At 34.1% G+C, this 14,407-nt stretch overlaps 1 protein-coding gene across 1 annotated transcript in view; it reads right to left on the bottom strand.

Annotated features, from left to right (window-relative positions):
- Positions 1–6,542: 6,542 nt before the first annotated feature.
- The window catches only part of LOC101889820 (matrix metalloproteinase-2), a 146,878-nt gene continuing 139,013 nt past the window's right edge, over positions 6,543–14,407 (bottom strand). The window contains exons 2-3 of the mRNA XM_005185243.4: positions 6,822–6,923; positions 6,543–6,734 (exon numbers count right to left, since the gene is read on the bottom strand). Coding sequence (XP_005185300.1) covers positions 6,543–6,734; positions 6,822–6,923 — 294 coding nt within the window. The remainder of the gene's footprint in view (positions 6,735–6,821; positions 6,924–14,407) is intronic.

The raw sequence follows: 14,407 nt of genomic DNA, 5'->3' as shown, positions 1-14,407 counted from the left end.
TTTAGTTTTGTTCGAGCAGTCAATGAGGAAGTTGCTGTCGGATATTTTTATGAATACACCGTATGAAATATTGGAGCACATAAATATATCTTACTACATATTTGAAACAAATATTTCCGAAATTATAAAAATTACAACTATTAAGATTTATATACTTGATTGATTTATTTTTGACAGAATTTGTATAAAGAGGGAATTCATTTCGTCTTGACCGACAAATTAATTGTCCTTCTAATGTAGTAGATATTTTCATATCCCCCGATTTCTATGAAATGTCATGTACAGTCTTAGTCAATTTTAGGAAAAATAGCAAGATGCGATGTTTATCATTCTGTTATTAATTCACAGAAATAATCGTTTAGGAGCCAACACAGGATATGAGTTTTTGAGTAAAATCAGAGTAAAATTCTACGACTATTTGCGTATGTCAGCCTGTGGAAATCGGTATTACTTAGATGGTTAGCATGTTATGTCCGAAATTATTAAACACAAATAACATCAAAATTATATAAAATTTTAAAATGAATCATAATTGAAATAATTCTGCAAATATATCTTCGAATTGTCTGTCAAAATATTAATTTTTTACAAACGAAGTTGTTTTGAAAACAGAAAATTTTAAATTGAAAATTTAAAGATAACAAATTATTTCTCACTCTGTAAAGAGAGGCAAAAAAAAAACACTTGCAATATTTTGTTTTTTCAAAACACATACAATCACAAAAATTTTTTGAGGCTCTCTGCCTTGCCCTGTTCTATAATGTGGTGCCTAATGTAAACTCAGTTTCCTTTTCAAAATGGTATAAAATTCCTGACATAAGATTTTTAACTAATTTATTGTTTTAGTTCTTTTATCCTCTCATTAAGCAGGATAAAAGAGTTTTAAAATTTTTTGAAGTCTGCATTTGTAATGTTATTGTATTATAAAAAACGCTGCGTTAGTAATACTGACTTCTTAGTCAATGCATAAACATGAGCATACTTTTAGGCTGACAAGATAAAAATTAATACTACAATGTTAGTCAAGTGGCAACCTTTACTGGCTACTCTAAAGAGTCAATGTGAGGATTTTTAATATCAATGGAGTGTTTTCACAATTCGTCATTACCGAATTAATCGTATTGCACCAGCAAGAGCTACCAACATGATGTCTTATGCAATGGAAAATTACTTCTTGCCGCTTCCTCCTTATATTAGCTAAGAGAATAACACGCACATTTTTGAATGCATGAATGTTCGCTTGTGTTGCATACAAAAAATATGAGCAAAACACAACAGCCAAAGGAACTTCAACTTTCTGAATGTCATGCAGGACAAATGCAAGCGGCGATATACACTAATTTCCCTAGTCGTTGCTGACATCTTTGCGTCATCCGGAGAATATTGCTTACAACTTTCCCCCAGCTTGTTTCGACTTGTTCCTCCTGTTATTATATTCTCATTTTTTTGTTAACTCTTGACTATCACCCCTGATGATAGTTTACTTTCATAGTTCTCATTAACATGTTTGCCATCCATCCATACATTTTTGTCCGCCCATCCATCCATCTGCAGCGATGGATGGAAATTAATTCAGATTTTCTTGTTTGTTTTTTTTTTTTTTATGGAAAACTGTGCAATAAAAATTACAATTAACACGTTACGCTCCGTTTGACATTTGAATTAATTGAAAATATTGTAAATTGTGAACGCTAGAGGATGCAGGACATAAGAAACAAAAACAACAACAGCTTCAGTAGTTTGGCAAGGGGTCATATGAACGACATCAGGGAACGGGAGAAGAAAAAGAAGTAGCATAAAAGAAAGCACTGCAACGACAGAATATTACGGTTTCTTAACTGACTCCTTAACTCCGTTATGTGCGGGAGTTTAAAACGAACCAACGCGCTTTAAGATGGAATATGGGTGCCAAGAACAACAACTACACGTTTACATTGAACTACACAACTGCTGCATCCATTTTATGATAAATCATTAAAAATTTCTAGGCGAAAAGATTTTGCTGTTCATTAGTATGCAGTTAGTTATTTTAACGGTAATTATAAAAACAAAAGGGAGATGGTGTTATGACGGATTTTCTTTCTGCTTAAAATTGGTAAGACAAATGAAGTCAGTTTTTGTATGATATATGATTTCAATTTATAAAAACTATAAAAAGTTGTGTTTGAGCTCTTTAAAATGCTTTTTTGGAACAAATGTTTTTTTAAAGATAACTTCTTTGGAAGGAAGAAAAATGTTTAATATATCGGTGCTCTTGTTTCTATATAAGACCTTTTGAATGGGATTATAGCCTCCATTATATCATGCATTCGATATAAGAGTTGTTATTAGGTTCTAATATCTCTGTATTAACATTTTTTAGAGAGGGCTTACTTTCCCCGACACTAAATAACTATATTCGGAATTTTGATAATTTTGGCCATTTTTTTTTGGTTGAATTGTTAAAAATCGTTAAGTCCGTGATAGGTATATATTCAGTATTTTAATGATTTAAATAGAATTTTTCAAAGGAATTGTTTGCAATAAGTTCGTAATAATTGTAATTAATAATCTTCCCATATAATGCCTATATGATGATATAATGACTTCACTTGCTTTTTACGAAGTCCTTGACAAGAGGATGTATTTCCTAAATTCGTAATTTTAAATGGAAATAGTTTTGCTCAGACAATACAAAATATTCAATAATGGCCAAGGGTATAAATATTTCGGGAATTACAAACTTTGCTGTTTTTTGTTGGCATTTTTTAAAGGAAGTTTTAAAAGAAGCCTTTCTAAAGAAGACCTTTCAAAAAATATTCTCTTTATAAAAAGGCCTTTTAAAGGCAGGCGGAGAGTATCGAAATTTCGGGCCCGACGAACTTAACTGCTTTTTTGATCGTATTTTTAAATAAAGGTTTAAAAGACCGTTTTCTAAAGAAGACGTTCAAAAGGTATTATCTTTGTAAAAAGGTGTTTGAAAGGGCCTCCTATCTACGGAGGACCCTATAAAGGCCCGTTTGTGGTTAGTAGCCCTCTAAAAGATATTCTGCGATAGATAAGCTTTCAAAAGCTCTCCAATGTATAAAATTGTTCCTGAAAGATTTTCTGTCAACAGAAAAGCTTTTGAAAGATGGTCTGTCCGTAGAAGAGGTTCAAAAATGCATAAACGTTTTGGAAGGTTTTCATGTGTCCTCTGAAGAGGAGCTTTTACATGATCGTCTATTTTAGAGCATCCTTTGAAAGATCTTCGGTCTAAAAACGAGCTTTATGCCTATTTAAGAGCTTTTAGAAGACTTCCATCTTAAGAAGAGCTTTTAAAAGGTCTTTTGCCTATAGGATGGCTTTTGAATGCGATATTTTCAAACCTCTACTGTAAAAGATATTTTTGCAAGTATTCTAACCTTTCGAAAGATCTCTCCACTTTCGGAAATATTCTGTATCATGTCTATTGAAGACCACAGTATATCCTCCGGTCGGTAAGAGATATTTTAAGGGTCTCTGGACTAGTGAGAACTCTTTTAAATGAACTCTGCCTTTAAATGACTTTTGTGTTGAACAGACTACTTAAATTGATTTTTGTACAAGGAATACCATTCAGTAGGACTTTTATATTAAGATAACTTTTGGTAAGATTTCGGTCTGTTGACTTTTTAAAAGAAATTGATAGAGGACACATTTCAAGGACTTGTATCTAGAGAGACCCTGTCTGCGTTTAAGATAAGAGAATATCTTCTGAAAGGACTTCTGTGAAGAGAAAATATTTGAAATGGCTAGCGCCTAGAAAATATTCTTGAAAGGACTTCTGACTAATTTAGAAAGGTGTGTCGTCTATAGAATACCTTTGTATGTTTTTAAAATGATTTCTTTCTGTAGATGAACTTTTGAAATTACTTTTGTATTATGCAAACATTTTGCATGTACATTTGTCTATGGAAGACTTTGTAAGGGTCTCCGGACAAGAAAAACCTTTTAAAGCTCTTATATCGGCAGAAACTTCTGAAAAGACTTCTGTCTAAAAAATAAAATTCCATAAATTTCCTACCTCAAAACGACTTTTGAAAATATCTTTTTTCTAAAGACTTTTCAAAAGGAATATATTTGTAAACACCTTGTGCCTAGAGTAGACCCATTTAAAGGACCTGTGTACAAAGAAAACCTTTTGAAAAGGTTGGTGCCTTCTAAGAGGACTTTTATCTAGAGAAGAGCTTTTGCAAGGACTATGTTTCTTTAATTACAAGGACTGAAAATATATTTTCTCTTTAAAAAAACCCTTTTTAAAGACTAGTGATTAGAAAACACCTTCTGAAAGGACAATTGTCTTGAAAAGGACTAAAGCTTAAAAAAGAGATTTTGAGAAACAATTTCTAACTATTTTTCTATGTTTCTATTTTTTCTTCTTAAAAGACATTGCAAAGTCTTTTTGTACTTGGCCTTTAAAATGAGCTTTTCTCACTAGAAGAACCAGTTTTTATAGAACCCATATGCAAAGTATTCTTCCCACAAGACATTAGAAACTTATTAAGTCTTTAGAACATTTTTCTTTTAAAAAAAGTTTGATATTTGAGAGGACCATGCGAATGGTCTGCTTTCATTATGGGATACTTAAATAGTCTTAAGTTGAACTTTTGAACCGAATTCTCTTTGTATGACCTTTTCAAAATAATCCTTTTTAGAGAATGATTTTCCCTCTATAGAATTAATTTGGAAACATTTTCTCTCTTTAGAATAGTATGAGCGCATTTAAGAAGTTTTCCTACAGACATACGCCATTTCAAATTATCCTTCAGAAGACAAAAAAACTTTTTAATACGTCTCTGATGATGAGAAGACCTCACAAAATATGTATAAATAGTAGATCATAGTAAATGTCTTTTACATATAATATAGAAGATCATTCAATTCATACCAAAAGTTTTTATAAAAAATAAGGCCCCCAAAAGTTGTTTTCTGGAATGAAGATCGTTCTATTCTATTCTATTTAAATGACATTATTTTCATTAAAGGCTTCTAAAGCTCAAAAACAATAGACCTTAAAAAAAATCTTTTTATAAAATGACATAAAATAGACCTTCAAAAGGAGGTGTTTTCAAAAGAAGGGGCAAAATATCTGGTAAACGTTTTTGAAATAACAAAAGGCTTTTTTAGAGGGCCTTTGAAGGACAAAATAAAATTTTTAAGAGTTTCTGTAAACAAAAGGTCTTTTAATATATATTCCTTATAAATAAATATTATTCAAGGCTTTTGCAACACAAATGACCTTCCAGTTCTATTGGAGATCTTCGATGCATAAAAACATAAATATAAAATTAGGACTTCTAAAAGATTTTCTGCTTTTGGAAGATTTTTTATAAACAACATACTTTAAAAAGGCTTTTATACGGGCCTTTTCTCGTATCACTTCTACAGCTTAAGTGTTTAGAATACTCTTGTGGAAGGTTTACTTACTTTAAAAATCATTTTAAAAATCATTTCAACCTGAACGAAGTAGCATAACCATGTAAGTTGGTTTTGTCTGTTACAACAAAAACCCCTTCGTCGACCGTGCCTTGTTTTTGTCTGGGATATTCTCCCCAGAAGTTATTTTAAAAATAACTTCTATGACAAAAAACATTTTTTACCCAAGTGACGAGATCGTAAGCTCAATATAAAAACAACAATAAAGGGATAAGCTTGACCATTTTGCAGCAACAAAATACTACGGTATCCCGAAGAAACAAGCCACACTGTTCTATTGATAGACAAGGCACGGTCGACGAAGGGGTTTTTGTTGTAACAGACAAAACCAACTTACATGGTTATGCTACTTCGTTCAGGTTGAACGAAAGCATAACAAGTGGAGAAAGATGAAAATGTTTATAAGTGCGGTTGTAAGATTTAGAAGACTTTCCAAAAGAATTTTAGTTTTATATAATTCTTTGGTTCCTCTTCTATTGAGCTTACGATCTCGTCACTTGGGTAAAAAATGTTTTTTGTCATAGAAGTTATTTTTAAAATAACTTCTGGGGAGAATATCCCAGACAAAAACAAGGGAACTGATGAGGATTGGTGGCTCTTTCCGAAACCTAGGTATTCCCTGCCTTACCCCCTGGTAAACATTACCATCGTTCTCCACTAATAAACAAACGTTGTTTTTATAAAAACAACAATAAAGGGATAAGCCTGACCATTTTGCAGCAACAAAATACTACGGTATCCCGAAGAAACAAGCCACACTGAAAACATTTTTTTTTTTTTGAATTAGCTTTTCATTTAAATCGCTATTTAACATGAATGTTGTCCAGGATTATTTATAAAGACTATTGATACAAAAAATGAATAAATAATGTTTAAACACTCATTTGTGAAGAAAAACTAATTAGACTGGCGAGAGAGCTCTATCTCTTGAACAGCTCTGATTTAGATTCTAAATTAAGAGAAAACAGTTGATAAAACTTATTTTTTAAGAGCGAAATACTTTCTCTTCTGACAACTCTCTATAGACAACTCGTCTTCTGTCTTTCTCTAGACATAGCTTATGCTCCTCTTTTTCAAGTATTTCAAAAATATTAAAAAACCAACACTTACCTCCATGTTAAATCAGTTTTATCCCATTTGGGTCCCTGCAGCACATACCGCTTCATACGTCCATGATGCAAGTTGTCCGGTGAAAATGATAACGTCTGCTTACTATCGCCGACACCGCAACGTGGTCGTTTGATGAGCTTTTTGGTTTCGTTATCGAGTTGACCGGTCACTGGAATATTGCCAAAACGCTAAAGAAAAAATAACAGCAACACGAAAAAAAATTTTGATGATTTGCTTATCTAACCAAACAGAGGATAAAAACCGAACTTTCTTACCTGTAAATTTTTAATCGCTTCCTTGAATTGTTCTTCAGTCCTTAAAGCTCCCGTTTCAAAGTCTGACTTTGGTAGATAATCAAACTCCATTAAGTAGTTGTACTGCAGAAAAAGATAAGAGAGGAGAGAAAAAAGTACATATTAGTTGTGGGCTTTCGATTAGAGAGATTTTTGTTTTGTTGGGGGGGGGGGTGAAGGGGAGAGGGAGCTTTATTAGCATAACATTTTAATGGGCATAAAGCCAGGCAGCCAGTTAGCCAATCTATGGACAACAAATACAGAGCAACAACTTTTTTTTTGTGGGTGGCTGGGTGAAAGGACCTTCTAAAAGCAATAGATGGATTGAAAGCCATCCGGACACCCCATAGCTCCATTACGTAATGCATATTTATGGCATTGTTGCTGGTCATGTTCTGTTGTGCCAGTTGTTGGATTTTGCAATTTTTTGGCCAAGATAATTTCAATAATTTTTTTGTTGTTTGTTCTTCTTGGTTAGTAATATTGGCGAGATGATGGCAATGTTGTTCTTGCATTTGCTTCTCGACCATTTAAGGGGAGAGCTAATGGTGTTTATGGTTGTTGGGTTTCTTCTAACAAACACAATGCCCAGGAAAATTTGGTTAAAGGAAACTTTCAACAACACCCTCAAATTGTTGGCCGCCTCGACTTCTCTGCCAAATTATCCATAGTTATGTTGCCAGTTTAGTTATAATGTTGCCTTGATATGGATGCCATGAATGTGTGCGTTTGAGAATATAACAGGATGTTGGTACTTAGTGTCGATGCTTGTGTGGGTGTAAATTTCTCTGCGTATTAGTATCTGTGGCAGTTGCTGTGGCCAATCTATAATGCGGATTTTTTGGCCATCTACTGTTCTATTTGCTTTGGTTGTTACTATTTGTGGTGTATAACCCTCAAACCTATTAGATAATTTCTTTATTAGGAACACAGAACGAGGGAGAGAGAGAAAACTCCGATGGCATTCTGAACTGAATAATGGTGACTTGGATCTGGCTTAGACCTTTAATTATAAACCTTCATAATTACATTGTTCAAGTCCTGTAGTTGCTCAAGGCATTTGCTTTTTTAAGAGAGTGAATTGGAGAGTAAGAAGGAGAGAGAGAGAGAGCCCTAATGGTATTCTGAACTCAATAAAGGAGACTTGGATCTGGCTTAGACCTTTAATTTTAAACCTCCAAAATTACATTCTTCAAGTCCTGTAATCAAGAGAGTGAATTGGAGGGTAAGAATATGCAAACGAATGCTAAAGATATTCCGATCTCTAGGGTGAGATGAAAAAAACTGCAACCAACTTCAGACTGCTGTCGTTTCTAAGTCATTCGTCCGACAACTGTTGAAATTATTCCAGTGACAGCTCGTTGTATTGTTAACAAGCGTACGAAAGCATTTTGGTGAGAATTTTCCAGAAAAAAAAGTTATTCGTGATGGAATTCAAGCGTGATAGTGTGATCCCCATATATTCGACTGGAAAACCACAAGTGGCTATTGTTAGAGCACTCTAGCATTTAAATGTGAATAAATCTTTTGTATCTCGTACGATCACTCTTTACGGTACCGTGATACTGGTAGCGTAGCCCGACGTCAAGGAAGTGGACGCAAGAAAACACAACATCAGCAGAAATGGTTCGAAAAGTAAAGAAGCGACTTGATCGAAGCCCGCGTCCCAATGGCCGAAAAATGGCTGTGAGCTGAACATATCGCAATATTCCATTCGCAAATATTGAAAAATGAGCTCGGGGTAAAGCCATTGAAATTCCAAAAAGTGCAAGAACTTACACCAGAACGGAAAGAAAATAGACCCAAAAGAGCTAAAGCGTTGATTCGCTTGGCCAAAAGTGGTGAACTGCCGAATATGATCTTCTCCGATGAGAAAATATTCGTTGTCCAGCAGTTTGTAAACAAACAAAATGTTCGTGTTTACTTGCCAAAGAGGTTAGTTAAAAATGTGTACCATCGGTTGGCCACCAGAACTCCAGCGCCGGCTATGGTGATGGTGTGGGCCGCCATAACAGCCGATGGTCGCTCTCCGCTCGTATTAATTGAATAAAAAGAAAATAGAATAAATGCCGAATATTATCGCGAAAATATTCTGGAGGGTGTATTAAAGCCTTGGGCATGCAAACATGTTGGCCACAGACCTTGGACATTCCAACAGTACTCAGCACAATCGTACTCAGCACGTGTCACCCAAGAATGGTTACAAAATGAGGTACCTTGCATTATATCCAGCGCACAATGGCCACCAAAATCTTCGAATACCAATCCGTTGGACTATTGTGTCGGGAGTATTTTGGGAAGGTTGGCACTAAAAAATACCAAAGTAACGATCACCTCAAGCAAGCGCTTCGCCGGGAATGGGCCAAAATACCGCAGAGCAACATTCGTGCAGCGTGTGACGGTTTCATTGGCCATTTGAAGGCCATAATTCGTGCCAAAGGTGACCAATTCGAACATATCTAAACTTATTCTAAAAATTGATGCTATTTCCGATTTTTTTGCTTTCATTCAATAAAAATTAAAAAAAATGTAGAAATTATGGCGCTTTTGTTGCATTTTTTATCTCACCCTGTATGTATGACTTCTTAATGCAACCCTTCAAAAACACATTTGTAAAACACATCAAATCCTGTAATTGACCTTTATATTCACTTTTGAGTTGACCTCCTGGATAGGGGAAATTTTCTCCTCCAAATTTTTTCCATCGAAACCATTGCAGTTTTGTGAAAAATAATCCCCTTCAGATTTTTTTAAAACCCATACCCAACAAAAGATTAAGGCAATAGAGGAGTGAGAAAACTGTATCATAATATATTCCTATTTTCATATTTACTTCCGTTTTGTAGTCACTTATGATTATGTTTGTGTCTGTGTGTGTGTGGGAGAAAAATGAGCAACAAAGCCGTTGCGAAAATGTGAATATTTAAATAGAAATACAAACCCAACACCCGAGCACACTATCCTTTTGAGAGATAACAAAGCCTCTTCCAATGCACTAATCCACACGCCCACACACAAAAAGATGAAGAAACAGATTAACAAAAGAAAGCCAAAACATTTTTCCGCTTTATGCACTGCATCGTTTAGCTGTGGTTTTTCCTTTTTGGAACATTTTGATTTTGGCAACCACTACAAAAGATACATTAGCTTAACAGACGTTTTTTTGTGACACACTTTTGTTAAGTCTACACAGATAGGTACAGGAGTTTTATCTCAACTCAGAAAATTTTCCGAAAATTGCTGGAAGTGGAAAATAATGTTTGGAGGAAAATAATGGTTGGAAAACAACATGAGAACCTATGGATTGTGAGTAATATATGAATTTTGAAGTAAAATAAGTTTTATCTTCTATTGGACATTTATTGATAGAACAATTTCCGTAAATGCTATTCAAGGAGCTTTTTAAATGTAGAATACCGTTTAATTTGAAAGAGATATATTTAAAATGTTATTAAAACCGTAATTTACTACAAGATCCTGCAGGCAAAAGGCATTTCAAATTATTCTTAGTAAAAAAATTCTTCTGAGGACAAAAAATCTTTTAATAGATCTTGGAAGAAGACCTTTCAAATATATTTCTATACACATATAAAAATCATTTAATTCATTCCAGAAGTTTTCTATACAATAGAGCTCTGTTACAGAATCTTCTACAGATAGAATATTCCCATAATCAAATGGTCTTCTTTTCACTAAAAGCTTTTTATAACCCATCCATGGACATAACCCATATCAAGAGATCTTTTATAAACAAAATACGTTTCAAATGGGCAATATCCCTTTCAAAATGTCTTTTATAGAAAACTGACTTCTATGAGATCTTCGCCAGGAAAAAAACTTCCTTCATACGTTTTTCAATATCAAGAAGGAAGTTGAATGCACTCAGAAAAGGGTCCATAAAAATACAATTTCTTTTCTTTTTTGAAAAGGCTATAGAAAAAATAAGTAAAAAAGTCCCTTCCAAGCATTTTGAAGAAACTTGAAAAACTTAAAAATTTGTCAAAAATGATGGTTTAAATGAAAACCGTCCTTCTTAAGTTGTAATATCCATTACGAACTTCAAATGCGAAATTTGAAACAATTCCGGTGAATAACACCGCTAAAATACCTAAAATATCGAATATCGACAGGTATAGTTATAACGGGGCTATACGAGGACGTGGAAATGTATTAGCAGGATTTTGTCATAGGTTATAGTATCCATTAGGATCTTCAAATACGACATTTGAAATAATTCCGATTGACAATGTCGGTAAAATAATCAAAATACCGAATATTGGAAAATACCGTTATATGGGGTCTATACGAAAATGTGGACCGACATGGTTCATTTACCTGCCTACTAGGAAAATACACACGTTTGCTTTAGCTTTGTATCTCAATTCGCTCGATAACAACAGCCAGGCGGAATTAGATCTTTATGCTGATTAAGAATATACATAGATTGTTGGGTCTGACATAAGTATTTCGAGGAGTTAAAAAACGGAATGACAAATTGGAGGTAGGGTATAACATCTTCTTAATATCTTTCGAAAATCCTTTTTATACCCTCAGCCATAGGACTACAGATGGCTAAAATAGATGGCTCGCCGAAATAACGTTTTTAGACCCTTGAGATTTTTGGATCCAAAACCGTTTCAAGATGTTTAGAGTCGACCTAAGTTTGTCCGCCATCCGTCTCTTTGCCTGTCTGGCTGGAGCGCACTATAACTAACGAAGGGAGTATCTGCTATGATCTAAACATGGAACATCCTTATATTATTGTCAAATTTAAATCGAGTTCAGAGATGGTCAATATCTGTCCACTCCTTCTGGCAAGAGCTCAACATTTTCACAGAAAATAATTTATCGTATAGAACAAGAAATTATCATCCAATTTTATGCAAATTTTGCAAATCTCAATTTTTGTATCGGTGCTATGTCAGGTGCGAAACTGATCAATATGGGTCAACTCCATCATGGACCTCCCCCACAAATGGGTCAACATAGGAAACAATTATAACTCTTATAAAATGAGAAATTAACATCCGATTCTTTCTAAATATCAACAATATTTCTACCAATACAAGATCTGGTATGAAGACGGTAGATATAAATCCACTCCATCTGGTACCTCCTCCACAAATTGGTTAAAATGTTGAGTAACCATGGAGCTTATAAAAAGCGAAATAATCATCCGTCACATCTCAAGATTTCTATCAACACAAAATCAGTGTGAAGATGGTATAAGTCGGACCACTCCTTCTGGTATCTGGTACCCCACAACGAGTCTAAATTTTGAAAAATTATAACTCTCATAAAATGCGAAATAAGCATTCGTTTTTCTTCAAAGGGGTCAAAATTTTCAATATCCGCTCATAAAAAGCATCATAAGTTTCCGGTTCTCTAATTCACACATCACAATATCATTATTAACACAAAATCTGACGTGAAGATGATGATTATATTCAAACTTTGTACATCTTAATATTTCTCTCTATTAATATTTGTATCAGTATTTGGTAAAGTGTATTCGAAAATGGGCCATGTCGGTCCACGTTTTTGTATAGCCCCCATATAACGATACATCCCGATAATCGACATTTTGACGATTTAGATCATTTTCCAAAAGAATTGTTCATAGTTCGGTATTTAGAGTTTGTAACGGATTCGACCTCGTGTGGCAGAACATTGTCCATTTAGATTCACGTTTTCTTATAGCCCCCATATGCCAGTATCTCCCGATATTTGGCATTTTAGGAATTTAAACCACATTTTCAAAAGGAATTGCCTATAATTCGTTTCATGGATTTTATAATGGATTCTACTTTTTGTGGCAAAACATTTTCTATATAGCTTCAAGTTTTCCTGTAGCCCTCACATAATGGTACTTCCCGATTTTTGTACATCCCGATTTTTAAATGTTTTCTTTGTACATAAAATACTTTGCAAAAGGTCTCCTGCAGCTAAAAGTGCCTCTGTTACACAAAAATTCTCTTACAGACAACAGATCTTCCAAAATATAATTATACCCTACACCACAAGGTGGTCAGGGTATTATGTCTTTGTGCATTTGTTTGTAACAGGCAAAAGGAAACGAGATAGACTCATAGTTCCTTTTGATGATCTGCATAGAATCACTTTCAGAGTTGATTTATGCATACCAGTCCGTCTGTCCGTCCGTCCGTCCGTCATGTATTCTTGTGAACAAAAGGCAGGTCGCATTTATTATCCGATTGAGATGAAATTTTGCAAACAACATTTGTTTGGCCCAATGACGAACCCTATCGAAATTAGAGATAATCGGTAAAAATTTAGATATAGCTCCCATATATATCTTTGTCCGATTTGCTTTTTATTGTGCACCAAACGTGTAATATCAGCCCGAATAGTATGGGATTTTGCACATACAACCAAATTAGGCCTGAAAATAAGTATGCCAAATTTTATCGAAATCGGTTCAGATATAGCTATAGCTCCCATATATATTGTTCATCCGATTTGTTATTTTTGTCCCCCGCAGCCGTAATATGCACTCTGTAACAACAATATTTGGGGAAATATATCAAATACAGCTCAGAAATACCTTTGCTAAATTTTATCGAGATCGGTTCAGATTTGGATATAGCTCCCATATATAACTTCGTCCGATTTACCATTTATTGTGCACCAAACGTCTAATATTTGTCCAAATGGGATGGAATTTGGCATATACGACCGAATTTAGTCTAGAATGTAGTATGCTAAATTTGGTGAAGATCGGTTCAGATATAGTTATAGCTCCCATATATATTGTTCATCCGATTTATTGTATTTGTTACCCACAGCCGTAATATGCACTCCGTAAGAACGATATTCAGGGAAATATATCAAATACAGCTCAGAAATATCTTTGCCAAATTTTATCGAGATCGGTTCAGATTTGGATATAGTTCCCACATATATTTTTATCCGATTTCAAATTAATTTCGCACCAAATGGGCAATACAAGTCCGAATTTAAAAGATACAAATGCTTCGGCATATTTAGTCCTTTGAATTTTAAATTATAATTATAATCATAGCGTGTATGATTGAATTCTCCCATAAAAACTTTTAATTATTAAGTGGAGCTCAACTAAATTAGCAAAGTGGTGTAGGGTATCATAAAATCGGCCCCGCCTGACTTTAGGACTTTCCTTACTGGTTTTTAAATGCGATTTTAAAGAGAGAAGAAATTTCAAAAGGATTTTAAATATAAATGAATTTTTAAGGGTTTTCAATGAAATTTTTTTTTTGTCAACAGTAATTTAAGGGTTATAAAAAAATGCGCACACTTTACGCTAAAATTTTATAAAGTTGAAAAGATATACATTGGCATTGTGAATGTTTAGGCCACAATTTCTAAACGTAATGTTTATCATTAGGCATCTTTCAATATCTGTCCACGTTCCAACATCACCACATATATATTGGATCCTGTCAGATTTTGGGTATTTCGACGGTCCTAGCCATGTTTTCAACCGAAAAGTTTGTAGTTTGTTATTTTGTAAAGTTGGTGTAGGGGAAACATCCTTGAAAAAATGTCCAATTCTGTTCTCAATTTAAAAA

This window comes from Musca domestica, unplaced genomic scaffold (assembly GCF_030504385.1).
Source record: "Musca domestica strain aabys unplaced genomic scaffold, Musca_domestica.polishedcontigs.V.1.1 50, whole genome shotgun sequence".
Taxonomy (NCBI): domain Eukaryota; kingdom Metazoa; phylum Arthropoda; class Insecta; order Diptera; family Muscidae; genus Musca; species Musca domestica.
This window is presented reverse-complemented; position numbering and strand designations above follow the sequence as displayed.